We start from the raw sequence: 18,697 nt of genomic DNA on the forward strand, positions 1-18,697 counted from the left end.
CTTGCCTCTATGTGTCTGCTCCACCGTCTGTGAAATGGGGACAATAAGAAAACTGAACACTGGGAGTGGTTGCAAAGATTATTCGAGATAGTATCTGAGTGAAACACATATCACAGAGCACCATAAGTACTCAATAAATGTCACGCTTGTTATTAAGATACTTTAGCGATCCTTATGCCACTCACCAACAAATGAGGTGTCAGAAGGGAGATGTTTAGCTTTCAGAAATAGAAAATCAGACTTAGACTTGAAGGGCATCTGTGGTTGACATAACCGGAAGTCTGGTTTGGAAGCTCAGCGGCCCTGGTTTTGGCTGTTCAGCATCCTTGCTGGGACGGCTTTCCTGCATCGTGCCGCTTACCTCATGGTTCCAAGGCGGCTGCCATAGCACCAGGCACAGCGTCTGTGCTGCTGTGGCTGGAAGATGGGGAAACGTGCAGTGCCAGCCATGGTCATCCCTTTTATCAGAAAAGCAAGCCCTGACTGGGTGAGGTGGCTCACGCCTGTAACCAACGCTTAGGGAGGCAGACTTGGGGGGATGACTTTGAGACCAGCCTGGGCAACATGATGAGACCCCATTTCTAGAAAAAATGTTTTAAAATGCTGAGCATGGTGGTGTACACCTGTGGTCCCAGCTACTCAGGAGGCTGAGGCAGGAGGATCACTTGAGGCCGGGAGGTTGAGGCTACAGTAAGCCATGCAACAGAGCCTGGGCAACAGAGTGAGACCCCGTCTCAAAAAAAAAGAAAAAGCATCCAACAGACTTCCCCAGACTGAGTTACAAAGCCACCCCTTGTTGCAAAGGAGGCTGAGAATGTGAGTATCCAACTGTCAGATTCCAAAGACAGAGCCACAAGGAGCGGAGAATGGCTACTGGGTGAGCAGTTGTGAGTCACAGTTATCCACTTATTATATATGAAGCACCTACTGTGTGCACATGGTATCTTCCAGAAGCTTTCCATACGTCATGTTGTCCTTACAATGGCTCTGCAGGGCTTTATGTTGACAGATGGAAAAACAGATGTTCCGAGATGAGTAGCAATAACCACATTGATGACAGTGACCCTAACCCCCACCACCCCTGCACTTGAGTACATGCACAGCGTATACCAAGGACAGTGTTGACCACGTTCCACTCCTCCTCTCGCTGATCCTCATGAGGCCCTCTCAAGGTAGCGAGAGAATCTCCGTCCAGCAGATGAAAGAGTACGAGCAGCCTAGGCACCCTGACTCTGAGTCCTGAGTTCACCCATCCCCAGACCCTGCTGCATGTGGCCTGTGGCCTAGCAGACCCTGGGGTCCCTGCTTCCAGTGCCACCAGTTCTTGTCCAACAGTGAGGGTGGCAGAGCCGGCAGCCAGATGGGCTCCTGCACTTTACCACTGGGAAGTCAAGTTGTCCAACATCCCTCTTGGAAGGAAGCTGAGCTCAACAACTAACACCTAGTAGAACTTAGAACAAGCCTGGGGCTCAGCGCTTCACACGAACTGCGTTGATTATTCCTCGCAACAATCCTGTGAGATTGTGGGCATCAGTAACCCCCATTTTCAGGTGAGGAAGCTGGGGCCCAGAGAGGTCAAGCAGCTTGTCCAAGTTCACACAGCTAGTAAAGTGGCAGAGCCAGGACTGGAACCCAGGTAGCCTGGCTTCAGAGTTCATGCCTATGAAATTTTCACTGTGGCAGTTCCTGCCTGAATCTGTTTTACTTATTTATTTAAGCAAAGAAATCATACTTTATTTATAAAATAAATAAAAATTATTCTCGTTTTCCGGGAGAATTTGATCTGGCTCCCAACATAGGCTCAGGGTAGCTAAAGTCAAAACAAGAGCAGAACCTGTATCAAGAGAGAGGAAGGCAGTTGTTCCTGAAACCAGAGGACAAGATACGCTTAGTAGCTAAGGGCTAACTTGGGCGCCGAGCTTCCTGGCAGTCAAGGCGAAAGTGGAAAATAGTGGATTTTGTAGATGAAAAGCAGCTTGTTTGGCTATGAGACCGGAAGCCAGCAGTTAAGGGAGGGAAATTCCTTTCCCAGAAAAATGGATGTGGGGTCAGGTCTTCATTTCTGCTTTATGGCACTGGAGCTTCTTTAGGACACAGTTAGTGATATAATCAGGGTGGATTAGAAGCAGGCCCCAGTGAGCTGATTCCTATGACTCAGAAGCCGGTTGCCTCTGCAGGGGTCTTGGGCAGTCTACCCTCTCACCCCAAATGATTCACCATCTCACAGTAATAAAGATAGCACCCACCGAGTGGGCACCAACCACATGCCAGGAGCTGAGCTAGAAATGCGAGCTGAAATACACGTGTGAAATTTACAAACATTTTCCATTTGAAGACACCGAGGTCCGGGAAAGCAAAGTGACTTTTGGCCATTGACACAAACAGCTTGGATGCATCAGAGTGGGGATTTCCATCCTGATCCCTTGGACCGCAAGGCCCATGCCTCCCTGTACCCCACACTGCCCTCCCGAGGGCTGGTTAACTCTGCTTGGCGGACGATGACAAGCTTAGCCTCAGAGCTGCCCTGTCAGCCCCAGAGCCGGGCTTGTTTGGAGATGTGGATTTCCTGACCCCCGCCAGGCTCTGTGCTTGCACCCCCGCCCCATTTTTCCCTCTAGAGCCCACACCCTCTAGTCCCACCCTCCCTCACCTTAGCCCACGACCACTTTTTCTGGAAGGCAGGGGGAAATTTTCTGGCTTTGCGAGGAAGTTCTGGTGCCACTGTATCACCCGAGTTGGAATGAACGATTTATTTCTTTTCTTTCCCAACGCGTTGTAAATCTCAGTGGAAGACTAAACACACTCTTGATGGTGTTTATTCTGGCAGACAGGGCTTGGCGGGGTGTGGGGCTTGTTTGAGCCTAAGGAAGAAAGGCCTCTGGAAAGGAGATGGGGCTCCCAGACGGGTGGGTGGGAGTGACCTGCTGTGGTCTCCAGGCAGCCCCTCTGTGTTTCCTGCCCCTGCCACCCGCAGCCACTGTTCTCAGAGCAGGGGTGGGGAAGTTGGGGACCTTGGTATGTCATGTGACCTGTGGAGCCTGGGGTTCTGCTTCTATAAGCTGAGAATAAACCTGCTTCTCCCTGCCCTGCCACCCACGTTGAAGTGAACACAGACTGTGGCACTTTGATAAAAATGCAGACTGGTGGCCAAGAGCTTCGGCCGTGGAACCACTGCTTTGACATCCTGAGCGGGCTACTCAGCCTCCCTGTGCCTCCGTTTCCTCATTTATCAAACTAGTAACAATGCAGGCCCCCCGTCCCTTCTCTGTAATTCAGAAATCCAGAGAACACCTCGGAAACCAAAAGTAGCATTTGCAACTCATTTGGTGGCAAGATCGAACCTGAGGGGAAGCAAGGCTACCCCATGGGGTGTCGCTGGGGAAATAGGACCGGGAGTGATTGCAGGCTGCTGCCCCGGCCCTGCCGCGGGGGTGCGACCTATCCCCTCCAGGCCCTTTCTGCAATCTGTTCCTGTCTGCCAGAGCCCGCAGGGGCTTCGGAGGAAGAGCACCAGCGTAGGGGAAGGGCATGATGCGGCGCCTGGCCCGAGGCGATGTTGCTGGCATCATTACCAGTGCTTATTACTGCTGCCCCCATTATTCACTTCATGAGGGCCTGGTAAGGGCCCAGTGGTGGCAGCTGCTCCTGCTGCCCTTAGCGTCACCAGAGCAAGGGCAAGGGGAACCGGGATTTGGGCATGGCCCAAGATCCCTTCAGCTGTTTCCTCATTTGCTTGTTTATCCAGCCTCTGTTTGGTGGGCAGAGCCCAGCTGTGGGATTCAGGGGCCCTGTGTCTTAGTGTGGGCTCTGCCGCTGATTGCTGTGTGGCTTTGGATAAGTTACCCAGCCCCTCTGATCCACAGGCGAGCTCTTGGGCCATGCCCAGCGCAGGCAGTCAAGGATTCTGACTTGTTCTCTCTAGACAGTGGGGCGGGGGGGGGGGGGGGAGGAGGTGAGAAGGAAGCGAATGCAGGTTGCCCTTTCCTGTGGTGTGTGGGTGCTGAGCTGGGTGCCGTTGGCCTGCCGTACCTGTGCTAGCCAGGCCCCTGAGGCTCTGAGAATCATCAGACTCAAGTAGAAGACGCTGGCACAGAAGGGGCTCACTTGGCCTGGCTGGGAGCCAGAGGTGGGAGCCGTGACAGTGGCAGCACCTGGCCAGACAGCTCCCCAGAGATGTCGTTCAGGGGAACTGTGACTTCCTTCTCGTCGTCCTCTCTGTCACCCCAAAAGCCCCAAATCGCTGGTGCGCACATACCCTCACTCGCGACACACGGATGGCGAGATGGGTTGCTTGTTATCTGGGGACAGTGTGGCTCTCTGTGAGCTGTCTGCTTGCTGGATTAGCACTTCCTGGTTCTCGGGCTTGGAGTTCTCTTGTGAGGGGCCTGGGGAGGAAGGGCAGCTAGAGCCTGGGATAGGGAGAGGACCTTTCTCTTTCCTGTTGAGAGAATGAGAGTCCAGACTGCCCCTCTGGAAAACGGTTATAGAGAGACACGGTCCAGTCTCTCGAGCACGTGCCAGTCACGGGCTCTGAATTCCAGGATAGTGAGTTATGTGGTTTGCAGCCAGGCTTGCAGGACAGGTGTAGGTGGTCACAGGCTAAATGCCCTGGCCGCCCCTTTACAGCCAAGGGTCCTCATTTCCTATCAGGGCACTGGGAGGAAGCCTCCGGGCTAGTGTATCTGTATTCTAGTGAAGCGTTTGGCAGCATCCCCTGTGGGAAACCCGGAGAGGACAGGAAGATGTGGGTCCGATTCGTGCATTGGAACCTCCTTATTAGGGGCGATTTGACACCTTAAAGAGCATGGCGAGAGGTCTGCACAGCACCCCCCGGGCTGGGCACAGGAGCCTGGAAAGTTACTCTGGAGATGTAGTCTGGTCTCAAGTAGCTGGATGACATGTGGCCTTCCAGAGAGGGATTTGATTTGTTCCTGTGGTCCTAGCTGGGACTTGGGTAGCCAGGAGAAGAGGAGGATGTGAACTCATACAAGTGGGCAGAAATCATTTGAGCACAACTTTAATTGTATTCAAGCTACTCGGGAGGCTGAGGCAGGAGGATCACCTGAGGAATGTGGAGGCTGCAGTGAGCTGAGATCACGACGCTGTACTCCAGCCTGGGCAAAAGGCTGGTGGGGCCTCCCCAGCTCCATGGAGACATAGAAGTGGTATTCCCCAAGGAGCAGAACTTGTTCAAGAAGAGACAGTGGGTTTCTGCAGGGCAGACAGAAGCAATGGAGTGGTTCCTGGTGGGATGGAGGGAGATCATGAATGTCCGCTCCTGCTACCTCCTGCTCTTTGTCTCAGTAGCTACCTGATTGCCAGGGTGACCTCCCTGCACTCCCAGCACAGGCCTCCACTGGGGTCCCAGGGCATCAGCTCCAAGCTGAACCAGCCCCTGCTGCCATGGTCCCTGTGGCCCAGCTGTGTCCTTCAACCACATTCTGGACTGAAAGATGTTGTGATGTTTCCATGGAAACCACCCATCTAGGTGGAAACCACCCGGCCTCCATCACCTTCTCATTTCAGGGGGGCTGAGAGAGGAACAGGGAAGTCCAGGCTGCTGTAACAGCCGCACTGAGGTCTAGACAGAGCCTCAGTACATGTCGTGAGGATGCTGGGCAGGTGGGGAAGGATGTGGGAGGCATGGCTTTCCGAACAGATGCTTCTGAGGAACCCCTTCTTTCCACACCACAGCGATCAACCACCCACTAGGGTTGAGAGGTACAGCTGAGACGTCAGGGTAGAGACCTCAGATCTGCCAGCAGGCAGCCCCAGCTACGTGACTCAGGCAGACCACTTAGCTTTTTCTGGCCCTAGTTAAAACTGGGTATGGCCATGTGGTTTAAGTGCCAGTAAAGCTTAATAGGTAAAAACCTGGGTTCTGAAATCAGTCAAGCCTGGATACAAACCTCAGTTCTTCCACATGTAGCCTGTGTGACCTTGGGCAAGTTAATTAACCTCTCTGGACCTGTTTTCTGCATCTCTATGATGAGGGAATGGGGTGAATACATTGCCCATAGGTCCGCTGTGAGGATTCAGTTGAGATAATACATTTATAATGCTTACCACAGCACCCAGTACACAACAGACATTTGACAAAAGCCACTGTTAAGTGTTGTGATTAATTACCGGCTGGAAAGCTTTGTAAATTGCAGAACTCTGCATACGGGTTTTTTCTTTTAAGTATCATGCTGAGAGCTTTATTGAGAGGAGTGCAGGGAGCATCATGGAGGCTGGTTTCCCAGCTTTCATTTAACCAAGGGAGTTGGGTGAGCCAGGGCTGCAGGCTATGGGTCCTCTGAGCACAGCATTCGTTCCAGAACTGCCCGTGGGGAGCTGTAGGAAGCTCAACCCACAGGGTTCCCTGGGAGTCAGGCTCTGAAACCACATCTGGAAGTACTTGTCCCATTTCTCCCAACTCCTCCTTCTCAGGACCTGAGGTGGGAAGGTATGTGGTCTTCTCCTTGGCGTCCCTGCCCCCTAGGGGCCCTTGCCTTGGGGCTCCCCACTGCTGTGACCAGCCCACCCTTGCATGTGCCCCAGAAGGCCTCTGGGCAAGGCCCGTGTGAGAGGCTAGGTGGGGCCAGGCAGGGGCTGGCTCTCAGAGGCCCCCCTCCCACCCAGGCCCGCTTATGGCCGAGGGAGGCCTTGCCCTTAGCTGGCTCTGGGTTTTCTTCCCTTTGCCCAGCTGACTTATTTGGAAACACCCCTCCCCCTGCTTTGTAAGATAGTGTTTTCTCTGTGGGGTTAGCTGAGAGCAGGTGCTGCGGAGAGCACAAGGAGGGACCCTGAATTCCTGAGCAGGGGAGGAAGCAGCATAAGCAAGATGTAGATTTGGGCCGGTCCATGTGCCTCAGGCCTGTAATCCCAGCACTTTGGGAGGCCGAACCGGGCACATCACTTGAGATCAGGAGTTCGAGACCAGCCAGGGCAACATGGTGAGACCCTGTCTCCACTAAAAATACAAAAATTAGCTGGGCTTGGTGGCACACACCTGTAGCCCCAGCTACATAGGAGGTTGAAGTGGGAGGATCGCTTAACCCCAGGAGGCAGAGGTGGCAGTGAGCCGAGATCCTGCCACTGAACTCCAGCCTGGGTGACAGGGAGACCCTGTCTCAAAAAAAAAAAAAAAAAAAAAAAAAGGTGAGATTTTGTGGGGCTCTGGGGCAAGCAGTCAGGTCCCAGAAAGGCAACTGAGCTCATACTCTGGCTGGCTGGTGCTGCTGGCTTAGGGCTTAGGAAGGGTTGAGGGAGGATCTTTTCTGTTTTGTTTTTTTTTTTTGAGATAGAGTCTCACTCTGTTGCCCGGGCTGGAATGCAGTGGTGCGATCTTGGCTCACTGCAACCTCCACCTCCCGTGTTCAAGTGATTCTCCTGCCTCAGCCTCCCGAATAGCTGGGATTACAGGTGCCCACCACCATGCCTGCATAGAGGGAGGATCTTTTGACAACATAGTTGATGCTGAAGTTCCAGGCCCCCCAGTCTTGGGGTCCTTTCTAGGTATCTACCCTGACATCTTGGGGACCCTGTTTGGAGAGGCTGCACTCAGGTCCTTGAAAGAAGACAACTGAGCTGGGCTCTCTTCTCTGTCCCTCCTTCTCCTTGAAGCTTCCCTGTGGGAGGAATAAGGGTTCACCAAGAAGCTGCATGGGTTTGGCTCTGGTGCCTGGTGGAGCGTGGTGGTTAGGTGTGCATTCAGCACTCACACACACAGCACACCTATTCTGCGCTAGGCTTAGTGCCAGCCACGGGGGGCCCTGAAGTGAGTGTGCCAGATGTGGTCCCTGCCCCCACGGAGTGGATGTGCTAGGAGAGAGAGATGATAAGCCCTGAAAACCAATCAGCATGTAACATCAGAGCTCTAAAGAAAAATACAGCATGCTTTCCCTCATGGGATAAGGGATGCCAGGGGAGGGGTGGTTGATTGGTTGGGGTAGAGGGGATGGGGAAGGGCTGATATTTTGTAGATTAGTCTGGGAAGGCCTTTCTGAGGAGGTGACATTGGAGCAGAGCCCTGAAGGAAGCAGAGGGTGGGACATGTTAATGTCTGGGGAAGAGCATTCCAGGCAGTGGGAATGGGAGTTGCAAAGGCCCCGAGGCAGGAGTGTGCCTGGCACAGAGAGAGCAGGGAAATCCACGCAGTTGAAGCAGAGGAAGCAGAACAGAGAAAGCAAGGTCTGGGGAGCAGAGACAAGTGGCGTAGGGCATCCTAGGTTGTAGTGGGGACACTGGCAGTCCCACTGCCATGGTGGTGGGAGGCCCTCGCAGGGTTTCAGCAGTGACCTGGGAATCCTGGTGTTTTCAGGGGCTGGGCTGCTGCAAGGGCAGAAGAGACAGTGGCGCAGGAGTGGCTGGCACTGGGAGCACCAGGAAAGTGTTTGGAACCATGAGCGTGTCCCAGGCTGGCTGAAGGGAACAGGGGAGGCAGTTGAAGTGACCACAGGTGGGCAGGGGTTTCAGGAAATCTGACCCTGGCCTTTGCCCTCCCCCCTGCAGCTGAAGCAGGAGATGGGTGGCATCGTGATCAAGCTCATTCGAGACTACAACAGCAGTCGTGAGGACAGCCTGCAGGATGCCTGGGACTACGTGCAAGCTCAGGTGAGACGGGCGGGGTGGCGGGGGGCTCTCTGGCCTGGGCATTTCTGCATTTGGGGCTCTGTGCACCCACGTATCTGGGAGGGGCATCTACAGTGTGCATGCCTGACAGTGAGTTTGTAGGGGAATGTGTTTCTGTGGGGACAGGGCACCCCAGTTACTCAGAGGGGGGCCAGAGACTCAGAGGCAGCTTCACAGCTCTGTGCTTCCATTTGTGGCCAGAGAGACTGGGGGCAGCTGTCAGCCCTCTTATCTCAAGCCACACTGGGGAGCATTGGGAGCTCCACCCTGGGTGTTAGGGAACTGGGTGCCAAGGCTGAGATGCTGAAAGTCCCCGTGGAGACTGCCTCTGGGAAGGTCACTGGCTGGGGAGGTGCTGAGGGAGCCTTCTAGGGTGAGAGGAGTATTCCAGCCAAATCTTGATACTGGTTTCGCCAGGACGTGCACGTATGTAAAAATGCACCAGGCTGAATGTGTGCCCATTAGCTCATGTGTATTACACCTCCATTAAAATGAGACGGACGAACAGATGGACGGACGGATGGGTGGACCGACCGACTGACCGACAGATAGACTGACCAGGTTCCCAGCCTGTGTCAACAGTGAAACGATGGCCACCTGGCTTTCCTTTCTTGTGGTCCCAGATGCTGTGTGTGCCCTTGGCTGGGACCTGCCATCTCTGTCCCGCAGTCCTGTGAGAGCGCAGCACACAGCAGTCACTTAGGGCCTGTTGACACCTCAGGGGAGGGCTGTGGGGTGGAAGGGGCAGGGGCAGCAGGAGAGAGCCTGACTCTGGGGCACCAGGAGAGTTTACAGACAGGACACTCCACCTTGGAGACATGGACATGGCCATTTTCTGAGTGGAGGAAGGGGAGAGCCATGTTTTCTGGCCTCTGACGGAGGAGATCAGGTTGGGGGGCCGTGGCAGCCGGAAGGCTCAGTGCTCACAGGGAGGTGTTTTGGTCACAGATGTAGCTTGACCACAATTGCTGAGACTTTGATAATGTTAGCAAAGCCTGGATGTCACCAGTGACATAAGCCAGTGCCACCTGACAAGGGACACTGGGATCTCTTGGAGGTGGGGAGCATCCCACCGTGGAAAGTCGTTGGCTGGTTCTAGATGATTCCAATGCTGTCATGCTGCTGGGCTGGTGGTGAGTGAGACTCCCAGGCTTGGATTGCCACCACTGCCACTGCCACCAGACGTTTGCTGAGCCTGCCTTCTCATCCATCCGAAGGGGCTACTGCCCAGGCTGTGTGAGATGCATTGTTAAAGCCTGCAGCACTTAGGCAGCGTGTACTATGTAATTTGTTGTTGTTGGTGGTGAAGTCACTTTGCATATCTGTGGAGACACAGGTGGAGGTGGCGTGTGTTGCCCGGGACCCGGTACAGCCAGGATCAGGACAGGGGGCTGCTTGGAAGGAGGCTCTGCCGTAGATGGGCCAAGGAGACCTGCCTTATTTGGCTCTGGTGCAGGATGGCCTGTGGGCTCCCCTAGCCCTGCAGACCTGAGGTGCCAGCCTTTTCTTCGTGAGAGGAGGCAGCCAAGCTGCTGGAATGTATGTCCATAAAACCTGGATTAGCAACTGCCTGGAGCTGAGCGTTCCTGAATGTGCCTGGCACGCCCCCTGCTGGCCACTGGCTGCTGGTCGGGCGACACCCAGAGATTGGAAGGAAGCAGTCAGGAAATAATCCCTGCAGGGCACTGCGCTATCCCGCTGAATCCTCCTGGGAACTCCAGCATTGTGGGGAGATTAGTGCACAGAGGCCTCCTGGAGCACACAGAGCTCGGAAAGGCTTTCCTTTCTCTAGAACTAGCGCATTTTCTCCTTTAAAATGGCAGAATTGACCCGCCAGGCACAGTGGTTCACATCTGTAATCCCAGCACTTTGGGAAGCCGAGGCTGGCAGATCGCTTGAGGTCAGGAGTCAAAGACCAGCCTGGCCAACATAGTGAAACCCCATCTCTACTAAAAATACAAAAAATTTAGCCGGGTGTGGTAGCACACGCCTGCAGTCCCAGCTACTTGGGAAACTGAGGCAGGACAATCACTTGAACCCAGGAGGCAGAGATTGCAGTGAGCTGAGATCACGCCACTGAACTCCAGCCTGGGCAACAGAGCGAGACTCTGTCTTTAAAAAAAAAAAAAAAAAAAAAAAAAGGGCTGGGCGCGGTGGCTCAAGCCTGTAATCCCAGCACTTTGGGAGGCTGAGGCGGGTGGATCATGAGGTCAAGAGATCGAGACCATCCTGGTCAACATGTGGAAACCTCGTCTCTACTAAAAATACAAAAAATTAGCTGGGCATGGTGGCACGTGCCTGTAATCCCAGCTACTCAGGAGGCTGAGGCAGGAGAATTCCCTGATCCCAGGAGGCGGAGGTTGCGGTGAGCCGAGATACTCCATTGCACTCCAGCCTGGGTAATAAGAGCGAAACTCCATCTCAAAAAAAAAAAAAAAAAAAGAAAGAAAGAAAGAGAAAGAAAAGGCAGAATTGATTTTTCACTTTTCACTTTTTCTCCTTTTCACCAGGAAGCTCAGAGGCAAATCTCAACTCCTGCACTAAAGTAGAAGGGCCTTTCCTAGGCTTACTGCGCTCTCCAGACCTGCGCCGGGCACTTTGCCTGCCTCGTCACATTTAGTTCTGGTGATAGCCCTGCGGGTTAGGAACATTAATTATCCCCATTTTACAGATGAGGAAACGGAGTCTAGTCCCTTAAGGGACATTGCTCAGCTGGCAGGTGGGTGGCAGGGCCGGCGTTTAACCAAGTAGCCTGACTTTGAACCCCATGCTGCGCGCTGTCTGCCGGCGGCTCTCCCTGTGCCCTGCATACCTGTGATCCTCCCACTTGAACTCCTTCCTGCTCTGCTTTGTATTTTTGCTGGTCCTGGTTTTGATTTTTCTACCGTACTTGTAGTTTATGATGGTTTGCCTGGAATCAGGGGCCTGGAAGTGGCACATCTGAGCTTCTGTCTTGGGGAGGCCTCTGCCAGGAGGGCAGCCTGCCTGGGGTGGGCAGTGAGCATAAGCAGTCTGTCCCCTGCCTTGCCCAGGTGAAGTGCTGCGGCTGGGCCAGCTTCTACAACTGGACGGACAACGCGGAGCTCATGGATCGCCCTGAGGTCACCTACCCCTGTTCCTGCGAAGACAAGGAAGGAGAGGACAGCCGCTTAGTGAGGAAGGGCTTCTGCGAGGCCCCTGGCAACAGGACCCAGAGCGGCAACCACCCTGAAGACTGGCCTGTGTACCAGGAGGTGTGCTGGGGAGTTGGGGGGTCTGTGGATCGGGGGCTGGGCTCCGAGGGCATCGGGGGCCGTCTGGGCTACTGCTCAGCCCTTCCTTCCTCCGTTCAGTTCCTTCCCTTGATTCCCCTGTCATTTGTACCTTCATCTACTTCTTGGTTAATGTATTCGTTAAAGGAACAGGCAGAGCCCTCTTTGGGGGCCTTCCGGGCTGGGACTGGGGGCTCTCGGTGGATCTGCGTGACGGGACGGGATGATGTGACCGTGTTCTCGCCTTGCAGGGCTGCATGGAGAAGGTGCAGGCATGGCTGCAGGAGAACCTGGGTGTCGTCCTCGGCGTGTGCGTGGTCGTGGCCGTCATCGAGGTCTGAGCCCCCCTCCCCCATCCCGGGTCCTCCTGGGTTGTCTGTGTTCTGCTGATGTCCTCGGGGAGGTGGTTGTCGAGGGGACCAGCACCCCATCAGCTTCCAGAGACCCTCTGGCCTGAGCACTGTCTGGCTGTGTGACCTCAGATGAGCCGTCACAGCCCTCTGGGCCTCCCTCTGCTGCCTGCATCGCAGGGTGGTTGTGAGGCTCAAGTTGAGAATCCACTTACTCCCCATCTAAACCTGGATGGGAAGGCTGGGGCGTCTGCAGCCAGGACAGCCCAGCCTCCCTCTGACTCTCCGCCTCTCCCCACAGATCCTGGGGATGCTCCTGTCCATCTGCCTGTGCCGGCACGTCCATTCTGAAGACTACAGCAAGGTCCCCAAGTACTGAGGCGGCTGTCCCCATCTCCCTCCCTGGCCCCCGACCTAGGGCTCCCCAGGGTCTCCCTGGCTTCCTCCTCCAGGCCTGCCTCCCACCTCACTACCAGGACCCCCTTGCCAGCCCTGACTGAAAGCAGGGGGCTTTCTGGGGCCTGGCATGCTCTCCTGGTCTTTCTGCTGCCAGCCTTGAGCCCTGGCTGTTCTGTGGTTCCTCTGCTCACTGCCCAGCAGGGTTCTCTTAGCAACTCAGAGAAAAACGCTCCCCACAGCGTCCCTGGTTCAGGCAGGCTGGTCTTCTGCCTGCCCTCAGGGTGTGTATATTGTATAGGAGCAAAGGTATTAAAAGTTGGGGAGGTGGGCATTAGATAAGGCACCCTGCGCTGCCAGGAGACTGCCTACTGGGTGGGTCAACTTATTTCCCACAATGACATTTGTATCTTTGTTTTTTCACAATTGTATTGAAGGCAGTGGGAGAGGGTGGGTTTTATCTGTTATCAAGGGGTGGTGTCCCTTCCTCAGGCCTGACTCAGTCCCATCCAGACAGCTCAGATCAGCCTGTCCCATGCCCTGGGGACAGGGCCTATGGGAGCTGGGCTGGAGGGGCTCTGCCTGGGTAAGGGGATCTGGCTTGGCCCTGAGCTACTTAGGGACAGGTGAACCCTTGGGGACATGACACAGAGCTGGCCCTGTATTCTCCAGGGTTCTGAGCTGTCCAAGGGTAAGGAGGATGAGGATGGCTTCTCCTGGGAGAAGGTGGGCTGGCCTTTCTTGATAAGCTGTCCTCTGTCCCCTGGGGTGGGGTGGTGAGGCTGTGCCTTGTAGAGGGGAGTGGGGAGGGGAGGGGGCTCTGTGTGTCTCGTTCTGTAAAACATACTCAAGTTCTAAGACTATTAAAGAGGATTTATAATGATGTAGCCTGGAATGGTAGGGTTGCTGCTTCCTGGGGCAGGGAAGGATGCAGGGCAGAGGGTGTGAGCAGAGTGGCTGGGTCTGCTGGGGACTGCTGGGCCTTAGCTGCTCTGCTCTTCCCCCCGGGCATCTGACCACCTCTGCAGCCAGAACTTGAGGACAGTGATGGGCCAGGCTCTCGGGCCCGCCTGCATGCTGGGGTGCCTGGAGTTCAGGGCCCCGCCTGCATGCTGGGGTGCCTGGAGTTTAGGGGCCCTCCTGCATGCTGGGGTGCCTGGAGTTTGATTTGGCACTAAGAGAGGTATAGAGTGTACCTTTCAGTTCCTGCTTCTGAAACTAGGGTATGGGTCCCCCCAGAAAGTACACAAAAGTGGGCTGGTGATGGGGGGCAGGGAAGCCACAGGATAAACTTGGCCTCGCTTTCTGGAACATCCGTTTTTGCAAAGGTTTGTGGAAGGAAACATTTTCATACTGAAGAAATGTGATGGAGCAAGATATGCAGAATTCAGGGGACTTTTTAAGATGAAATGTGAGACTTTGGGAGGCCAAGGCAGGCGGATCATTTGAGATCAGGAATTTGAGACCAACCCGGCCAACATGGTGAAACTCTCTCCTAAAAATAGAAAAATTATGGCCGGGCGCGGTGGCTCAAGCCTGTAATCCCAGCACTTTGGGAGGCCGAGGCGGGTGGATCACGAGGTCAAGAGATCGAGACCAGCCTGGTCAACATGGTGAAACCCCGTCTCTACTAAAAATACAAAAAATTAGCTGGGCATGGTGGCGCGTGCCTGTAATCCCAGCTACTCAGGAGGCTGAGGCAGGAGAATTGCCTGAACCCAGGAGGCGGAGGTTGCGGTGAGCCGAGATCGTGCCATTGCACTCCAGCCTGGGTTAACAAGAGCGAAACTCCATCTCAAAAAAAAAAAAAAAAAAAAAAATAGAAAAATTAGCCGGGCGTGGTGGTGCACGCCTGTAATCCCAGCTACTTGGGAGGCTGAGGCAGGAGAATTGCTTGAACCCGGGTGTTGGAAGTTGCAGTGAGCCGAGATTGTGCCATCTCTAGCCTGGACAACAGAGTGACACTCCATCTCAAAAAACAAAAAACGACGACTCTAACAACTGAGCCCCAGCATACCCCTTGCCCAGCGCCATGAAGCCCAGAGGGCAATTGCCGCACCTTCTCCTCTCATTTCTGGAGGAGCAGGTGGGCAGGAGAACTCTTGTCTCCCTGTAGTGGGGCCGGCCCGGCAGGGCAGCGGCAGGAGTGATATTTCAGCGGTGACCACCAGGTGGCGCTGCAGGCTCAGCCGAGAAGCCCGGCAGAGGCAAAGGTTCCGCGGTTACTCCCCTTCTCGCCAGCCTGGGACCTGCCGGCGTCCCACTCCAGTGGACGCACTTGTGAAAATGCGGATTCCAGGGCTCAAGGACTGACACCGCAGATCTGGGATGGGAACAAGGAATCTGCCTATTTGTACACTTCTGTGTTGATCCCGGAAGAACCTCAGACCTGGGGCAATGTCTGTCCCAGGCCATGTGCTGACCTCCCAGCAAATGTTGCAGCTGAGCGGGTGTCAGCAGGGGTTGGCTGTGGGTCCCTCTGTGGCCTTGATTGCCTCCCTCTGGGACGCAGGGAGGGGCGGGAAGTGTCGATGGTTCCACCTGGCCTGACCTCCCTGGCCCCCCATGGCTTCCACCCTCAGGAAGAGTAGCAGCCGTTGGAGTGTCTTCATAAATGCGTTCTCACTGGGAGCAAGGGGACCTGAGTCTGAATCCAGCTCCATCTCCATCTTCCTGTGCGACCTGGGGCCTGACAGGCTGGGGGTGGGCTCAAAACTGTCTGCAAAATAGGCGACTGAGAAAACTCAGCAGTTACCGAAGGGGTGGGCAGCTTCCTCTGACACGTCCATCCTGCCCAGAGCTCACAGCTGAAAGGGGCTGGAGCCAGGATTTGAATCCACGTATCTGACTTCAAAGACCACGCTCCCGGCTCTACTGCCTTCTGCGCTCCCAGATTTCCCACAGCAGCCCCAGCGCGTGTGGTTTGTGAGGCCCTGGCCCTTGGTTTTGCGAAATTTGGTCACTGTGAGCTCCGAGACTGCTGACCGCTTCATCTTGGCCTCCGGGGAAGCCCAGTTTCAGCGCCCCACTTACCCCCAGCCTGCGAGGTTTTGGGAGGGAGGGAGTGTAGACCCATGTCTAATACCAGAAATGGTCCCTGCCCCCAGTCATCTGTCCCAAGCTCATCTGGGGCTTCCATGCCTTCCAGCTGCCCTCCCTGGGCCCTCTGTGGGCTTCTGACTCTCCTGCTAAAAGCCCCACCAGGCCCAGAGGACTGGCATATGGGCACCATGTGCAGGAGGATACAAGGGTGCTCCTTGGCAGTGCCCACCCACAGCTCCGTGGGGCAGGCAGAAGCATGGCTCGGGCAGAGGGCTGCTCTCTGGGCTCCCATAGGAGGTTAGAGGCAGTGCTTAGGATGTGTTCAGGAAGCTGGACTTTGGGGGGCACTGACTGGCATGGCCATTGACCAATGGGAATGGAAGTCAGGCCCGAGCTGGACTAGGATCCTTATGTGTGGAGGCGCAGGAGGTGCAGGGGCTCTGAGAGGTTGGGCTGAGAGGGATTTTCAACTGGTGTAGAAATATTTCACCATTTTATTAATAATAACTAGCATGGCTGGCTGGGTGAGTATTGACTAGCAGCCTGGTGTATGTGCACACACATACAGGCACGCTGTCTCACATGCACACACTAGAGGCCCTGAAGCCCCTGAAGGCTCAGTCCATTCCCAGCTGGGAGGAACCCCAGCTCTTCTCCCCTGAGACTAAGCTGCAGGTAGCCCGTGGTGAACAGGGAAAGCCAAGTGTCTTCCTGCCTGGCCTTCCCAGGCCGATACTGCAGAGCCCCTCTGCCACTGACCACTGTCCTGTCTCCTAGCAGAGCTGCCTCCAGCCTCTGCCCTGAGGTTTTCCAGGTGAGCAAGTCCCCCAGGCCGAGAGTAGCACTGGTGACGCTGGAGGACTAGCCACTAGGCATCTCCTGGGCCAGCACTCCCGTCACCTCCCCTCGCTTGCAGAGGGACAGACACTCAAGTTGCCATGCTGTCTCAGGCCAAATGTCTGGCTGTTCTTTGGGGTCTTTAGAGACTGTGGGCTAAGGTTCATTCATTCATTCATTCATTCATTCTTTCTTTCTTTCTTTCTTTCATCCCATGAATACTTAATGGGCACAGACTATTTGTGAAGCACAGCTGTAGGATCTTAGAAACAGCAGTGAACAAACACAAACCCCCTGCCCCCATAGCACCTGCATTCTGATGAGTGTAGGGATGCTCGCACACAGCTGATGCACCAGGACACGTGTGCGCACATACAGCACACACATGCACACCGGCACACCCTCCACACGTACAGAGGTACATGCCAGAACCCGCTGCCAACTGCTGACAGCACAATCTAAGCCGCGTGTTGCTGTGGGATCCCTGGGGCCCATCCAAGGCCCTATCCTGTGGAAGGAAGTAAAATGAACAGCGCGTGGAACAAACAGGAAAGTGGGGGGAAGGACTCATCGCTCAGCCCGGTCCCCTCTAGCCACAGTGCAGGAATCAGCCATTGCTCTAGCAATCCCCTTCCAAACTGAAATCAAATAGAATCAGAGCAGCTGCTTGCTGGAGGTGACAGGCTGCATGACTTCACCTCTGTTAGTCTCATCTGGAAAATGGGTGCTCTCATTCCTCACTCCCAGTGCTGTTGTGGGAGCCAAATGCGGTCACGTACACAATGAGCTCATTCCCCAAGCAGCCCATTCCAGGACTGGCCCCAGCTTCAAGTGGGATTTCCCGTCCCCTGGGGCTACCTTCTCTGAGCAGGAAGGAGGCCCATGGGAAGACTTTGGGCCTTGGTGCCTCTGGGGCAGGGATGGCTGATTGGCCCAAGGGGCCGGGGCTGGGGCTGGGGCTGGGGCAGGTAAGAGCCTGTGCTCAGCCTCTTGCCTAGTGGGAAGGTGAGCAAGTAGGAGAGCCTTTAGGGGACATTGGAGCTGTGAGCTCCGGGCCCCCAGCTGCCCCTCTGACATCATTTCCCCAGCACCTGCCTTCTGAGCCGGGGGAATGTCAGGTCCAGAGCCAAGCCCCTCTTTCCCAGTGACCTCAGATGCCTCAAGCGGTAGCCCCTGGGACAGGAGTGGGCTTCCTGCAGGATGCTGGGGGCAGAGGGGCGGCTGGCAGGAACAGCTGGGAGTGCAGAAGGGCTGTGCCGAGGTGAGGAGTGGAGGGAGAGAGCTGGAGAGTCCCCAGCAGCCTCTTGGGCCACCGTGTGGGTGGGAGGGGATGCTGGTGGCAGCTGAAGGAGTGGAGGGCTCCATCCTCTGCCCTTGCATCACACACCTGGGTGAGCCCAGCTTGGGGCTTCCAGGGTGACAGGGACCCTGTGATCGCAGCAGCCCGTCCTCTTGGTCCTGGTTCATAGAGGACTCAGGTGCTTGGGGTGGTGTCTGAATTCTTCCCATGGGGAAGCTGTTGAGGAACTCACTTGGTGGGTAAGTAGGGGTCTGGTGAAAATGGGAGGAGAGAGGCCTGTATTAATCCATTTTCATGCTGCTGATAAAGACATACCCAAAACTGAGCAGAGGTTTAAGGGACTCACAGTCCCCCATGGCTGGGGAGGCCTCACAATCATGGAGGAAGGTGAAAGTCACGCCTCACACGGTGGCAGACAAGAGAAGAATGAGAGCCAAGCGAAAGGGATTCCCCTCATAAAACCATCAGCTCTCCTGAGACGTATTCACTGCCACGAGAATGGCATGGGAGAAACCGCCCCTTGACTCACTCACCTCCCACTGGGTCCCTCCCACAACACATGGGAATTACGGGAATACAAGATGAGATTTGGGTAGGGACACAGAGCCAAATTATATCAAGGCCCTTCCCCAGAGGGGCAGGCTCTAAACCCAGGGGAGCCCACAGAGGGGAGGAACAGACAGTGGGAGTGAGAACGATGCTATGAGCAGGACCCCAGCTAGGGGAGCTGGGAAGGCGAGCGGGGCTGACCCTTTGGGGTAAGGGGGGACTCACAGCAGGCAAAGAGGGAGCAGGGCAGCAAGAGGAGGTTGCAGGCAGCCACCACCGAGGGCTGCCTCATGGGCCCAGCAGCCATGGCACCCTGTCTCCTTCCCAATCATCATCCCCCTGACACCCCCAACAGT

At 55.3% G+C, this 18,697-nt stretch overlaps 1 protein-coding gene across 1 annotated transcript in view; it reads left to right on the top strand.

The window, feature by feature from the left end:
- The window catches only part of CD82 (CD82 molecule), a 55,236-nt gene extending 41,736 nt beyond the window's left edge, over positions 1–13,500 (top strand). The window contains exons 7-10 of the mRNA XM_074401342.1: positions 8,497–8,598; positions 11,649–11,849; positions 12,119–12,202; positions 12,519–13,500. Of these exons, the coding sequence (XP_074257443.1) occupies positions 8,497–8,598; positions 11,649–11,849; positions 12,119–12,202; positions 12,519–12,596 (465 nt within the window). The 3' untranslated portion in view covers positions 12,597–13,500. The remainder of the gene's footprint in view (positions 1–8,496; positions 8,599–11,648; positions 11,850–12,118; positions 12,203–12,518) is intronic.
- The last annotated feature ends 5,197 nt before the right edge of the window (positions 13,501–18,697 follow it).

This window comes from Saimiri boliviensis, chromosome 6, assembly GCF_048565385.1.
Source record: "Saimiri boliviensis isolate mSaiBol1 chromosome 6, mSaiBol1.pri, whole genome shotgun sequence".
Classification (NCBI taxonomy): Eukaryota; Metazoa; Chordata; class Mammalia; order Primates; family Cebidae; genus Saimiri; species Saimiri boliviensis.